This window comes from Malus sylvestris, chromosome 11, assembly GCF_916048215.2.
Source record: "Malus sylvestris chromosome 11, drMalSylv7.2, whole genome shotgun sequence".
NCBI classification, from domain to species: Eukaryota; Viridiplantae; Streptophyta; class Magnoliopsida; order Rosales; family Rosaceae; genus Malus; species Malus sylvestris.
Window position 1 is genome coordinate 6,426,414 of NC_062270.1, and position 15,156 is coordinate 6,441,569.

The following is a 15,156-nucleotide window of genomic DNA, read 5'->3' on the forward strand; positions in this document are numbered from 1 at the left end:
CTGTCCCAAACTAACGGGGAAATTACCGTTATACTACTTCCCAAGACTTGAGCGGCTAATTTTGCAGAAAGTTAATATCGAATCCCTTGCTTGTTCGCAAGAATGCAATAAATTCAATATTGAACTCCCATTCCTCCGTGACTTGAGAATATCAGATTGCGCGAATCTCGTATGTTTTGTGGGTGGTGGAGTGCTGCTTGCGCCCAACTTGAAGTGGATATCTATGTGCCATTTTAAAAACTTGTGGTCAGTGCCAGAGGAGATGCACGCCTCTCTCCCGTCTCTTCAGTCTCTGTCCATAAAAGGGTGTAAAGAATTTAAATCATTTCCGGAAGAATCTAAATTCCCATCCCTCGTTGGTCTGAAGATAAAGAAGTGCCCAGAATTTGTGGGTTTCCCCCATGGAGGACTGCAAGCGCCCAACTTGAAGATGATGGAAATCTATGAATGTAACAAATTCGGGTCACTGCCAGAGGAGATGCACGCCTCTCTCCCGTCTCTTCAGTTTCTGTCCATAGAAGGGTGTAAAGAATTTAAATCATTTCCGGAAGAATCTAAATTCCCATCCCTCTATGATTTGAAGATAATGGCATGCCCAGAATTTGTGGGTTTCCTCTATGGAGGAGGACTGCAGGCGCCCAACTTGAAGAAGATGGAAATCAAAGGATGTAACAAATTCAGGTCACTGCCAGAGGAGATGCAAATCTCTCTCCCGTCTATCAAGTCTTTGTTCATATTTGAATCTCCAGAATTGGAATCATTTCCGGAAGGGGGATTGCCGTCTAAATTGCGGTCACTCGAAATCTGGAGTTGTAAAAAACTGATGGCAAACCGTATGCGGTGGGGTCTACAAACACTCACCTCTCTCAAACACTTGGCTGTCAACTTCTCAGAATGTGAAGAAGAAGAAATTGTCGAATCATTTCCAGAAGAGGGGCTGCTGCCAACCACTCTCACTTCTCTTAGAATCTCCCATCTTCCGAATCTGAGAACCATTGACGGCAAGGCGTTAGGACACCTCATCTCTCTCGAGATGTTGGATATATCTTTTTGTCCTCAACTCCAGAGTTTGCCAGATGAAGGGCTACCCGCTTCTCTTTCTCGTCTGCAAATCTTCCAGTGTGATTTGCTTACACAACGGTGCCAGAGAGACACTGGAGACGGTGCCAGAGAGACACTGGAGAAGATTGGGCCAAGATTTCTCACATCCCCTACATATGGATTGATCACCGAAAGATATGATTTGCAATTGTACGTAATTCGTCGACGTGCGTTTATGTGTTTATTTACTATCTGGCTCTGTGAATTTAAATCATAAACATGTTTCAAATGTTAATATTCACGTAATAACAAATTTTACATGTACTCATGACCCATATAAACTTGAAAGTATTTGTGATAGAAAGATACGGAGCTACAAAAATTCCAAATCTGGTAGGAGATGACTCGTTCGTTCTCTCATCTTGTTACTCTTCGACTTGTGGATTGTGAATATTGTTTTTCAATGCCAGCATTGGCACAGCTACCGTCTTCTCAGCAGGCTTGAAACTGATGGGTTAAATGGAGTGGAACTGATTCAGTGTTGGTTTTACTCTCCCTCTTTTCTTACTGTGTCTTATGGTGGTTCTATTATACGACAATTTGTTGTATCGAACTAGTCGTCGATGAAAAAGGAGCTTCAACAAGTTTATGAGCTCTAGTTTCCGAATTTCCTTTTTCAAGTTTGTTTCCAAATTGTGTCTATTGAGAGGTAGATTTTGGTACTTTGTGGAATTCAAATTCAAACGTTTGGTTTGTAAAATATGGATGATGATTTCGTTTGGAACTGTGAATCTATGATCATGCATGAATGTTGTAAGACTAGAGTATCGAAAACCCTCTGTTGTTTACTAATCAATCTCAAGCGGTCTAAATTTGACTTGTTTAATTAGTATTGCAAAGATGATCTTATCTGTTAATCATGTCTCATCAAATGATTACCATTTCATCATGCCCTTAGGGATGCATAGAGCTACAAAAGTTTTCAAGTTGCTTCGCATGTGTAGGTTTGGAGTCGTGCAATGATATGTACGCAAAAATTATGAGCAAACAAAAGTACACAACTCGTAATCATAAATTTGGCTGCCGGAAAGTCTCAGTAGTACCAGAGAAGATAAGCTTGTGATAAATTTCTAATTCTCAAAACAGACAAAACAAGAGCAAGGAAATCTACATATTAGTACCCCTAGTTGGCCGGCACATATGATTTATTTTACAAGCATGTTCTTCATTATGGTGCTGTGTCCGACATGCATATCCATACCAGCAATTTTCCCTGTTTGATGCCTCTGTGGGTAGATGGTATTTGGGAATCAAAATCCGAAACCAGTACAAGAGTAGGGAGATCAGCTTCTCATAACAGTAATTGCACGTGGATGTCCCAGAAGTTATCGCCTCAGCATGATTCAGGGGCATCCTTGTTCGATCAATTTCTCTGTTGTTCAACTTTGCAAGCCATTCTGCAACGACATCCTGCAATGTTCTCCCCAACTGTGCAATACACTTTTCAGTGATAACTTGTTCATGTTGATTGTTTTCATGCGCTGAGGTAGGGATTCCAGAGATGGCCCATTCTGAGATTGGTTTAAAAGTCTCGCGACTGCACACACGGTGAGAATCACTCTGAAACCCCTTGAGTATGCCAATATGTACCGCAAAATGCCTTATCACATCCTAAACAGTGTTGAGGTACATTGTTATTGGTGCGCAAAGGCATCATTCCTCCGCATGCTTGACATTGCAGATGGATAGTGGTTTGATTGCAGCGGAACCCACCATATTCAGTACCACATTGAGGGCATGGATTTGATGGATTATCAGCTTCTTCATCCACCTGGGAGCGAGCCCTTTTTCGACGAAGATGTTTTTCAGAGTTTATGACAAGATTAGATTGTATTGTTGCACTAGAGTCTAAAATTGCCACTTCATCGTTGGTGTTTTTTAGTGAAGATTTCATCCGCAACGTTAAGCAAGAAGTGATTTCTTCCAACAAACTGTACAACTGCTCGACATTGGGGACAGAGTATACTTGAACGTTTCTCCTGTGATCTCTTTAACCACTCAGAGAAGCATCCGTTACAGAAATTATGGAAGCAAGGAGCAACGGTAACTACATCATGCCATATGTTCAAGCAAATGCAGCATATTGCATGCTCGGCATCCATAGAAATCTTTAACTTCTTCTGACAACTTTCAGGACCAGGCAATCGTTGAACCCGTAGCTTAAATACCCTTCCTTATCGGGACCTGAAGTAATTTCACTTCCGCATCTGATAACAATAGTGTCTTCAGCTTGGATTACAGTCCCGTCAACAACTATTGCATCTGAACTTTTATTTTGTATTGTGGCAGAAGAGTGGTCTGAATTCCTTGTTACCTTGCACCACTTGCATTTGCGAATAGAAGAGAACAAGATCTCTGAGCAAACTACAATCTCACATGAACTAACTCAACATCCGGATATCTCGAGTCTGATGGAACAAGTTTGGCCCAGAGTTCTTCACAGGGTTTTGCACCCGAGCTCTCTCCAACTTGTATGTATTCACAAAGGACCCAGGAACCTTTAATTTAGATCTCAAAGATAAGTAATCGGCCATTGTTATATTCAATTATTTATGAGCAACAGATCAATTTTAATTTCTAATTATCAAACAAAATCTTTACCGCTAATTAGATAATTCATACAAGTACGAAAAGAAAACAGATTTGCACAGATTCATTAAATATGCTATGGTAACGCCCCAAACATTTCAACACCGATAAACATATCAACTTCATGTTTCAGACATCCTACAACTACATAAATTGGGTCGTAACAATTCCAACAAAACATAAAAGCTCTTAACTCAAAGCATAACCACATACTAGCAAAATTCATGGAAGTTATTAAGTGCCAATTAACAAGAGAGTCAAAAAGGCTTGAGGAGAAGGGGTCCCCAGCAGCGGCATCATTTCTGGCCGGAGAAGGTTCATTCTCGTAATATAATTTATACCACAGAACACATACAAACGGATTTAGGGGTTTTGTAATTCGTGGACGGGTGGAGACACAATTGTCATTCTAAAAGAGACAGTTTCTCAATTCTTGAATTAAAACCTGGACTCCAAGATTGCAAAACCACAGAATGTGGTGATTCCCTTTAGAAAATGTATATCATGTTTACTATATGTTCATAGTTTGAACCTTCGTTTATGCAATCTCGCTCTTGTTTTTGCTCTCTTGTACAACCTAATTTTCACACAATTCTCACCGGAAAACCAATAGGTCTCACTTGGAAATTGTTTCAAAAACCCTAACAACAAAAATGAAAAGTTTGCAACGTTGGCCAATAAACAATCAAAGGTGAAAACAATTTGAAACTTTCACAGGATTCTTACATATAGAACTATTAAAATATATACTAGTTTAGGAATAATTGGCAGGTTTTTCATTAAGGAAAACTGGAAACAATAGCCAAAATTTAACCCCTAATCATGGAAAATCAAAGAAAGTTTGCAACTTTAGCCAAAGTTTGATCCTTTAACCCCCTCCCAGTAACATTTGAACCAATTCGCGCAGTAATTAAACTCACAAATTCTAGAGAATGTTACAAGTGAACAAGATTTACCAAAATTTCCAGATTTGTACACAAAATATCCAGGCATAACAGGAAATCATAAATACCAATACTTTAATGAACAAGAAAAAAATGATGAGAGAAAAGAAATACCTGTTGAGAAGAAAAAAATAGGATGGGAGATGAGACGAGTAATTGTGGGATTCAGTGAAAGTGCCACTGACAGATGCCGAAGAAGGCTTTGTTTAAAGAAGGAGATGATGAAACCTGTTCAGCAAAGTGAGCACGGAAGAAGGCTCTGTTTAAACTAATAAACAAAGAAAATTTAAAGAGAGAGAGAGAATTGAAGAGTGAAGGGCTTGTTAGGACTAGGCCTGCTAATGCTTTGTTGTAGTGGGCTTGGTATTCTAGTATTTTAAGGGAAAAAAAAAAAAACCGTTTTGTTGTGTTGTGAGAAATCGAGAATAAGTCGAGTAAAATAAGACAATTGATTGTTTGGTAAACTTTTTCTTGTAAAAGTGCTTACAATTCTTGGGAAAAGGATGGTGAAGATTATACGAAGAGGAGGCTGAGAGATTTCTTCTCCAAATTTTGCAAGGTTGAAGAAAATGCTCTTTAAGAACAGAGGTCGGGTGGAAATTTTCACAGCGACAACGGATGCAGCCACGAAGGCAAGGGAAGCTCTGCCCGGTGATCGTTCTAATCTGTTCCGGGTTTCAACATATGACGGCACTGTTCGCCAAAAGTTTGAAGGGCAAAAGCAGCAATGATTAACTAGGGTTTCAAAATTTGCTTGTGTATGCCATTACCTTTAGTTTTGGTTTGCTTAAAACGTTAACATTCCCATCATCTGATATAATTTACAGTTCCTAACATCAGATCTTTTTACTTTTATCAAACTCACATTATTCGTACAAAAGACGACTCACCTCAACTCACGACTAAAATTGCTAAGGAAAACTTGAAATATATTACAAACCAGATTCTGTATGCGAGCAAAAAACGCATTCAATTATCAACGAACGAGGACTCCGCCAGATCAATAGCGCGCGCAAGAGCAGCAGCTTTGTTCTCGCACTCCCTCTGCTCATCGGCTGGATCACTGTCAGCAACAATTCCTGCCCCGGCTTGGAGATGAGCGACCCACTCTCTGCGCTTGTTTGCGTCCTTGTATGAATACATTGTATCATACCGAAAGCTAGTTGGAAAAACAATAGTTCTCAGAGCAAGGGCAATGTCCATGTTGCCAGAAAACGAAATTCCCCCAAAGCCACCACTGTATGGACCACGTCTAGTCACTTCTAGCTTATCGATCAGCTCCATGGCTTTCACCTGCATTGCAGTAGAGCTAAGAATGCAGAAACTCGAAAAATTAATCCTAAGCGAGTCCATATAAGATAGATTAGGAAATCATGACATCAGGTTCCATATATCAACCAATAGCGGTGTAATAAGCCGTTTCCTAACTAATTAGGTTAATCCTCAAGGTTTGTACTCGCAGGATTATACAGGTTAATTAAGTCTAGGATCAATTTAGCTAATTAATAAGAAATAAAACAAGAATGCCAACAAACAAATTAAAAAGGGCTCATGAAGAAAACCTTCGGTGCTCCACTGACTGTCCCAACGGGCAACGCAGTACGAAGAACATCCCAGCTAGTTAAATCATCAAGTAACTCTCCAGTAACCTACAATTACATTAAAGTTTCGTCCCTTAATTCAATTGGTTGTTGAGTACATACATTACACTCATGAAAATAGATATAGACCCCATGAGAAAATAAATTCTGAAACTAATGTCTACAGATGTGCGGATGTGTATTACCCGAAAATAGATATTAGGTTACTTATTATGTGTATTACCCGAAAGGAGATAGTTACTGTTGAACTTATGTGCATGACATGGGAATAACGCTCAATGTTCATGAGCTCCTCAACCTTGACAGAACCAGGTTTTGAGACCTGCATGAACAAATTATCAATCGCATTATTATGGCCACAATATACTAAATGAAAGAAACAGATTATGATAAAAATCTTATAAATATTGTCACGTAAGCCATGAGCAGACAAGGCACCAAGTGTGAAAATAGATACCAGGGAGAATAAAATCTAGCATATGCATGGTATTACACTCTGGAGAATAAAGTTCAACATACAGTAATAATCATACAAATACGAGAAAGGAAAGATTATAAACCTTCCCAACATCATTCCTTCCCAAGTCTACAAGCATAATATGCTCTGCACATTGCTTTTCATCATTCAAAAGCTGCTTTTCCAGCATTAAATCTTCTTTAGGTGTTTTTCCTCTTCTAACTGTCCCAGCAAGAGGCCGGTTGGTGATCGTTTTCTAATAACAAAAATAAGAAATGCAAATCTCAGCAATTTATTGCTAATGACGACTACAACACTATAGTAGGAAAACAAAAGGGACTAAAGAAAACATAAAATGTAGGACATCTAGTAGGAACCATTGTAGAGGTTTAGGAGCTAGCAACAGAATAAGACGAACACTCAGTGTTAAATTTTTTTGGACTTCCTTTACTCACATTCTTGACACGTGTCAGAATTTCTGGACTTGAAGCAACCAGAATACAGCCTCTTGCCTGATCATGGAAGTATATACTCATATAATCTCAGAATTACAAGGTGAACAAGTAGATTGGAACCAATGACCCACTGAAAACGAGGCAAACCTGTAAATAAGTCATATATGGACTTGGATTAACTATCCTCAATGCTCGGTAAATTTCAAATGGGTCTGCAAATGTTCGCCTCTCAAAACGCTGGCTTAATACAATCTGAAATATATCCCCAGCTAGAATGTGTTCTTTAGCTTCCAAAACTGCCTCCTTATATTCCTCACTTGTCAAGCTTGAGTCCTCCAATTTAGTACCAAAAAGTTGAGTGTTGAACTCTATTGAACCTGCAGGCAGCCTAGGGCTGAAATTGACAATCGGTACATTTTTACATCAACCTCAAGTTTTTTGTTTTTAAAAAAGTAAATAACAATTAAGGAGAACTAATTCCCCCAGCCCTGAGGCAGCCTCGAGTTGAAATTGACCTTGGAATAATTTATGATTAAAACTGGTATTAAAGAGGGAGGGATGAATAAGAATATAGGAGGGGAATAGAAACTCAACAAAAAAATAGAAGAGAAATGTGAAAGAAAGGAGTTGATTACTCACGTGATAATGTCATGCACTCTAGATAGCAATGTTTCCAATCTATTTATTCCATCATTGAAGGCCTCGTCAACAGAAGAATATTGATCTAATTGCACCCAGTGAATTACATGTGCTTTCTATAGTAGACAAAATTGAAAAATAGAAATGGTTATAGCCACAATAGTAGCACCCTATTTGTTAAAATAAAAATTTACAACCAAAGCATGCAGTTAACTAATTCTCCTAGTTCAGTAATGGAGTAGGATGCAAATATTTTGATTCAACGTGGCGGAAAAAACAAACAAGAACTTTGAAGAAAAAGACTAAGCATAAGAGCGAGTTACTTGGAAGAACAAAAACTAATTTAACAATAAAAAGTAGATGTCTTTATGCTGACATGCATTTGAATCGAAGTGTCCCCAATTTATATATTTTCTTCACTAAAATCTAGCATGAAAATCACAGTACCTTGTCCACATGATCGAACACTATCACATCATCATAAAGACCAAGATGAACATCAGGAAGATTTCTGTCATCTGGTGGTGCACTCGGAAATGGCAGCTTTTTCTTCTCAACATAACGTACTGTATCATAAGAGAAGTAACCAACCCAGCCGCCTGATAAAGAGAATGGATGTTGTTAACCACCAACTAGTGACTTCGAAAACCTCAATTTTTTAAGACTGAATTATACAATAATACGAGGATAGATTTATGGCAATTTTGTGTCAAGTAAGTCTTTTGCGAGAGTCCAGAATATCACACAATACTTAGTGTCAACACAGTACATCTACAACCTAATAAATGTACAGGGAAATATGAGCTGTACTGATAGCCCACAGTTCTACTTGCCTAGTCCAAAACTTTGAGACAAAAGGAAAAAATTAAATAAAGTTTGGTCTTCATTTTTATAAATAACTTCACCACAACTTTACAAGTCTAAGCTTTGTTAATAAACCACATTTAAGGAGTAAATAACTTCACCACAACTTTACGAGTCTAAGCTTTGTTAACAAACCACATTTAAGGAGAAGTGGTTTACTTTGAACTGAGAGGATTAAGATATGAGTACTACTAAAGAATTTAAAGCATGTTATTTGTGTACTGATCATACCACAAAATGCTTCTGGAAGTTCATCAAGAAGTTGGGGTGTCCATCCCTCCATGATTCTCCGAGGAACAGTCATTGGATCCTCCACGATCTCCTCTGTCCTACAACCTTCTCTGTGGTCCATAATGGTAACCATGTTCTCCTTAGCCACGATTTCAATGGATGGTTGGGCACCAATAACACTGTACCGGCCCTAACAATGATTGACTCCAAAAATTTGTAAGTGATTAATTATTGTCTAAAGTCAGATGCAAACAAATACAAATGATACAAGGGGCTGAGGACGCTTACAACATTGGAGTCGTTGGAACCCGGCTCAACTGACTCAAACAGAAAACTTGGAGCATCTCTATCATCCTCCTTAACCAGACACCGGTAAGCAAGAACAGGAGTTAGATGATCCGAGAATATGCTCCGAGACAGAGGAATTAAATTCCCCTTCTTTGAGGCTTCTACAAACTTCTCTGATTCGTCTGCTGCAGTAAAATCAATCGTACAAATCAAAACTCGCATTAGTATAACCAATTCAGTTCCTTACAAACAGACATTGCCTGACAGAATCAAATTTTGAATTCTAAAATTTGGGCAGATTATAATCATATAATGACCACCACTCTCATTGTTCGGCTAATCGAACCGAAATTAGCATTTTAATATGTAAATCAAAACACAATTAACTAAACACCCAGAAATTCATTTTCTTTATTTTCTTCCAGCAAAACAGTCGTAGATACTCAAATGTAAATGGCTAATACTCAATTATCCCCCCCCCCCCCCAACGTTCTACATTTTCTCGGAAACCAAACACATCCCAGAAAGCAAATGTAGTTGAATCAACTGCTCCAGAAGAAAAATTGAAACGAGCAACAAAAAAAATTACAAAGGTCGGGAAGAAAAAAGACAATGCGAAGATGAAAATTAAAGGAATCAAGCGAAGGAGGAAGGGTGCCGATGCGGGTAATGTACATAGTATTACTATTGCCTACCCGAATAAACATTAGAAGGAGAAGGACGCTCCATGAGAGCAACCAAAGACGATTGACTCGTCATGTAATGGGTAGCACCAGTGTCGGGATGCCAAAGTGGGTCAGGCTGCTGTTCTAACTGGGTTCCAGCAAAGGGTCAGGCTGGAATGTATTGCAGTTATAGAGCCAAGGAGGGCCTCGGAGCAGGCCAGATGGGCTGAGACAAATTGAGCAGAAAATTGGGCCGAACAGGAGCAAGGGGCTGCCCCAGTTTTTGTTGATGGGGATGTTGCTAATGATGCTGGACTGGGCATGCAGCATCAAAGGGCCGACCACCACCACTAGAATTAAATTATTGATAAGTGAAATCCATAAAGCACCAAAAAATTAGGTAAAGATTTGAGAACGAGTGGTTCTCATGTGTTGTAGATTTGTAATGGTCTTATACATTCTCTCAACTCTGTCACCAAATTTCCATTTGCAAAGAAAAGATTGATCATGGCGTTGGCGGTGGTAGGTGGAGCCGCTCTCTCGGGTTTCTTCCAGCAAGTATTTGTGAAGTTGGATTCTCAGGAGGTCAGAAACTTCATCAGAGGAAAGAAACTGACTGATAGGTTGCTCAAGAAGTTGAGGATCAAGTTGATGTCTGTTGGTGCTGTTTATGATGATGCCGAGCAAAAGCAATTACGTAACCCACATGTGAGGCTGTGGCTGCACGAGCTTAAAGAGGCAGTCCTTGATGCTGAGGACCTACTGGACGAGATCAAGACAGAAGCGTTGAGGCGGAAAATTGAAGCTGAATTTGGAAGTAGCACAAGCAAGGTACAAGACCTCATCTCTACTTCTTTGCATGCTTTTGATGAGTCTGTAGACAGCAAAATAGAGGAAATTCTTGAGAGGCTAAGCTTCATTGTAGAACAGAAAGATGCCCTTGATTTGAAAAGAGGTAGTAGACACAAAATCTCACAAACATTGCTTTCAACTTCTTTAGTAGAATGCTCTGATGTGTATGGAAGAGATCATGACAAGGAAACCATCATTCAATTGTTGCTATCAAATGATGTCTCTTGTAGTAAGATTGGCATTATTCCCATTGTGGGCATGGGTGGGATCGGAAAGACCACCCTTGCTCAGCTCTTATACAATGATGATAGAGTGAAGCAGCATTTTGAGCTCCAGGCATGGGTTTGTGTTTCTGATGAATTTGACGTTGTTAAGATCACACAAACAATTTATGCATCAGTCACTTCACGAACCTGTGACACCACAGACCTAAACCAGCTTCAGGTCAAACTCAAAGATGCTTTGGTGGGGAAGAAGTTTCTTTTTGTTCTTGATGATGTTTGGAACGAGAATTACAATATTTGGGATTCCTTAAAACGCCCCTTAGAGTCTGGAGCTCATGGAAGTAAGATCATTGTCACCGCACGGAATGATGGTGTTGCATCTACGATGGGTACTCTTCAAACCCACTATTTAAAGCACTTACTTGAGGAAGACTGTTGGTCTTTATTTGCAAACCATGCCTTCAAAGATGCAAGTGTTATTGTAGATCCAAATCTTGAGGTAATTGGAAGACAAATTGTTAGCAAGTGTAAAGGCCTTCCTTTAGCTGCAAAATCTCTCGGTGGTCTCTTACGCTCTGAACCAAATGTGGAGGAATGGGAAAATGTGCTAAAAAGTGACATATGGGAGTTGTCAGATGCAAAGATTGAAATTCTGCCGGCACTATGGCTAAGTTACCAGTACTTGTCTCCGGTGCTGAAGCGTTGTTTCGCTTATTGTTCAATATTTCCCAAAGATTATGAATTTGACAAGTTTGAATTAATTTTATTGTGGATGGCCGAAGATCTTTTACAACCCCAAAAGAAGACTAGGTTGGAAGATGTTGGAAAGAAATACTTTGATGATCTAATCTCACGGTCATTTTTTCAATACTCACCTTCAAATGATTGTTTCATCATGCATGATCTGATGCATGATTTGGCGACTTGCGTATGTGGGGAATTTTGCATTAGATTGGAAGACCATGACTTCTCATTGGACGTTGTGAGCAAGGGTCGTCATTTTTCTTATATGCAATATTCATCTAATGTTGATTTTGAGAGATGTGACACTATTTATGAAGCTAAGTATCTGCGCACCTTCATTCTTGGCGATCTCTATTCATTGCCAACAGTACGATTTGATCTCCTTGTAGTGCTACAGTGTTTAAGAGTTCTCAAACTACATGGGCATTATATCAGGGAGTTGCCTGATTCAATTAGCAACTTGAAGCATCTACGGTACCTCAACTTGTGTGGCAGTCCAATAAGGAAATTACCAGACACGGTATGCAGTTTGTATAATTTACAAACGTTGTTGCTGTCAAATTGTACATGTCTAGCTGAGTTGCCCACCAATTTGAGAAGACTTATCAACTTGCGCCATCTTGATTTGAGACGTACGAAAATAAGAAAGATGCCCCCCCACATGGGCAAGTTGAAAGATCTCCAAACATTTGGAGGTGAGTTTGTCTTGAGCAAAGATGCCGGGGGAAACATTGATGAGTTAAAGGGGTTTCAGCATTTGAGTGGAAATCTTCATATTTCAGGGCTTCAAAATATCACACGTGCTGAGGATGCTTTGGAGGCCAAACTGAGGGACAAGAAGCTCAGTGAAATACGTTTGAAATGGGAAGGTGACACTATTGATTCTGAAAACGATAGCCGAGTGCTAGGCAACTTGCAACCCAATACAAACCTAAAAGTATTGGCTATACAAGGATACGGAGGTACGAAGTTTCCAGGTTGGTTGGGAGATGAGTCTTTCTCTAATCTTGTCACTCTCCGACTTGAGACTTGTGGATATTGTTTCTCCCTGCCAGCATTGGGGCAGCTACCGTCTCTCAAAAGGCTTGAAATTGATGGGTTGAATGGAGTGGAATCAGTGGGGTCTGAGTTTTATGGGGGAATTAAACCTGCATTTAAATCTCTGGAGTTTCTGAGTTTCTGCAGTATGCGGGAATGGCAAGAGTGGTGTTTCCCTGGAGGCGGACATTTTCCTAATCTTTGCGAGCTTAGTCTGGGGAATTGTCCCAAACTAACGGGGAAAATACCGTTAGACTACTTCCCAAGACTTGAGCGGCTAAGTTTGCAGAACGTTAAAATCGTATATTTTGTGGGTGGTGGAGTGTTGCTTGCGCCCAACTTGTGGTCAGTGCCAGAAGATCTGCAAATCTCGCTCCCATCTCTTCAGTCTCTGTCCATAGAAGGGTGTAAAGAATTTAAATCATTTCCGGAAGAATCTAAATTCCCATCCCTAAAAAATTTGAAGATAAAGGAGTGCCCAGAATTTGTTGGTTTCCCCCATGGGGGAGGACTGCAAGCGCCCAACTTGAAGACGATGCAAATCAAAGAATGTAACAAATTCAGGTCACTGCCAGAGGAGATGCACGCTTCTCTCCCGTCCCTTCAGTGTCTGTCCATAGAAGGGTGTAAAGAATTTGTGGGTTTCCCCCATGGAGGAGGACTGCAAGCGCCCAACTTGAAGATGATGCAAATCAACGAATGTAACAAATTCAGGTCACTGCCAGAGGAGATGCAAATCTCTCTCCCGTCTCTCTCGTCTTTGTATATATGGGATTCTCCAGAATTGGAATCATTTCCGGAAGGGGGATTGCCGTCCAAATTGCGTTACCTCATTATCTGGTGTTGTAAAAAACTGATGGCAAACCGTATGCGGTGGGGTCTACAAACACTCACCTCTCTCAAATTCTTGGATGTCAGCTTCTCAGGATGTGAAGAAGAAGAAATTGTCGAATCATTTCCAGAAGAGGGGCTGCTGCCAATCACTCTCACTTCTCTCGGAATCTCCCATCATCCGAATCTGAAAACCATTGACGGCAAGGCCTTAAGACACATCATCTCTCTCGAGGAGTTGTATATTTTTTATTGTCCTCAACTCCAGAGCTTGCCAGATGAAGGGCTACCCACTTCTCTTTCTTTTCTACATATCACCGGGTCTGATTTGCTAACACAACGGTGTCAGAGAGACACAGGAGAAGATTGGCCCAAGATTTCTCACATCCCCAACATAAGGATTAATGACCGAAAGATATGATTTGCAATGGTAAGTAATTCGTCAACGTTCGTTTGTGTTTATTTACGATCTGGCTGTGTAAATTTTAAATCATAAATATGTTTCAAATGTTAATATTCACGTAATAACAAACAAATTTTGCAGATACTCCTGTCCCATATAAACTTGAAAGTATTTGTGATAGAAAGATACGGAGCTACAAAAATTCCAAATCTGTTAGGAGATGACTCGTTCGTTCTCTCATCTTGTTACTCTTCGACTTATGGATTGTGAATATTGTTTTTCAATGGCAGCATTGGACAGCTACCATCTCTCAGAAGGCTTGAAACTGATGGGTTAAATGGAGTGGAATTGTTTCAGTGTTGGTTCTACTCTCCCTCTTTTCTTACTGTGTCTTATGGTGGTTTCATTATACGACAGTTTGTTGTATCGAACTAGTCCTCGGGGAAAAAGGAGCTTCAACAAGTTTACGAAATTACGACCTCTAGTTTCCAAATCTCCTTTTTCAAGTTTTTTTTTTCCAAATCATGTCTATTGAGAGGTAGATTTTGGTACTTTGTGGAATTTGAATTCAAACGCTTGGTTTGTAAAATATGGATGATGAATTTCGTTTCTGTGGAACTGTGAATCAATGATCATGCATGAATGTTGTAAGACTAGAGTATCAAAAACCCTCTGTTTACTAATCAATCTCAACCGGACTAAATTCGACTTATTTAATTAGTATTGCAAGATGATATTATCTATTAATCATTGTCTAATCAATTGATTGTTTTGTAAACTTTTTAATGTAAAAGTGCTTATAGTTTCTTGGGACGAGGATGGTGAAGATTATACGGAGAGGAGGTTGAGAGCTTTCTTCTCCAGGTTTGGCGAGGTTGAAGAAATGCTCTTTAAGAACAGAGGTCCTGCGGAAATTGTCATGGCAACTAAGGATGCAGCTGTGAAGGGGTTTCAACATGACTGCGCTGTTCATGAAAAGTTTGAAGGGAAAAAGCAGCAATGATGAACTAGGGTTTCAAAATTTGCTTGTGTATGCCATTACTTTTAGTTTTGGTTTGGTTAAAACGCTACGTACATTCCCATCATCTGATTTAATTTACAGTTCCTAACCTCAACTCACGACTAAAACTGGAATTGCTAAGAAAAACTCGAAATATATTGCAAACCAGATTCTGTATGCAAGCAAAAACATATTCAATTATCAACGAATGGGGACTCTGCAAGATCAAT

General features: G+C 39.5%; 3 protein-coding genes and 1 pseudogene across 4 annotated transcripts in view; 1 reads left to right on the plus strand and 3 right to left on the minus strand.

Annotated features, from left to right (window-relative positions):
* LOC126589050 (putative disease resistance RPP13-like protein 1) overlaps positions 1-15,156 on the plus strand; it is a 93,349-nt gene that overhangs the window by 56,299 nt on the left and 21,894 nt on the right. The window contains exon 6 of the mRNA XM_050254234.1: positions 272-681. Coding sequence (XP_050110191.1) covers positions 272-681 — 410 coding nt within the window. The remainder of the gene's footprint in view (positions 1-271; positions 682-15,156) is intronic.
* LOC126589051 (anthranilate synthase alpha subunit 1, chloroplastic-like) overlaps positions 1-15,156 on the minus strand; it is an 88,093-nt pseudogene that overhangs the window by 28,100 nt on the left and 44,837 nt on the right.
* The window catches only part of LOC126589058 (uncharacterized), a 68,056-nt gene that overhangs the window by 14,327 nt on the left and 38,573 nt on the right, over positions 1-15,156 (minus strand). Inside the window, exon 3 of one of the 2 annotated variants that reach the window (XR_007611691.1) lies at positions 2,364-2,529. The exons of the other annotated variant lie outside the window; for it this stretch is intronic. The gene's annotated coding sequence lies outside the window, so the exon portion shown is untranslated. Of the gene's footprint in view, positions 1-2,363; positions 2,530-15,156 lie in introns of those variants that run through there. 2 annotated transcript variants of the gene reach the window in all.
* LOC126589054 (anthranilate synthase alpha subunit 2, chloroplastic-like) overlaps positions 5,455-15,156 on the minus strand; it is a 53,974-nt gene continuing 44,272 nt past the window's right edge. The window contains exon 11 of the mRNA XM_050254238.1: positions 5,455-5,519. The gene's annotated coding sequence lies outside the window, so the exon portion shown is untranslated. The remainder of the gene's footprint in view (positions 5,520-15,156) is intronic.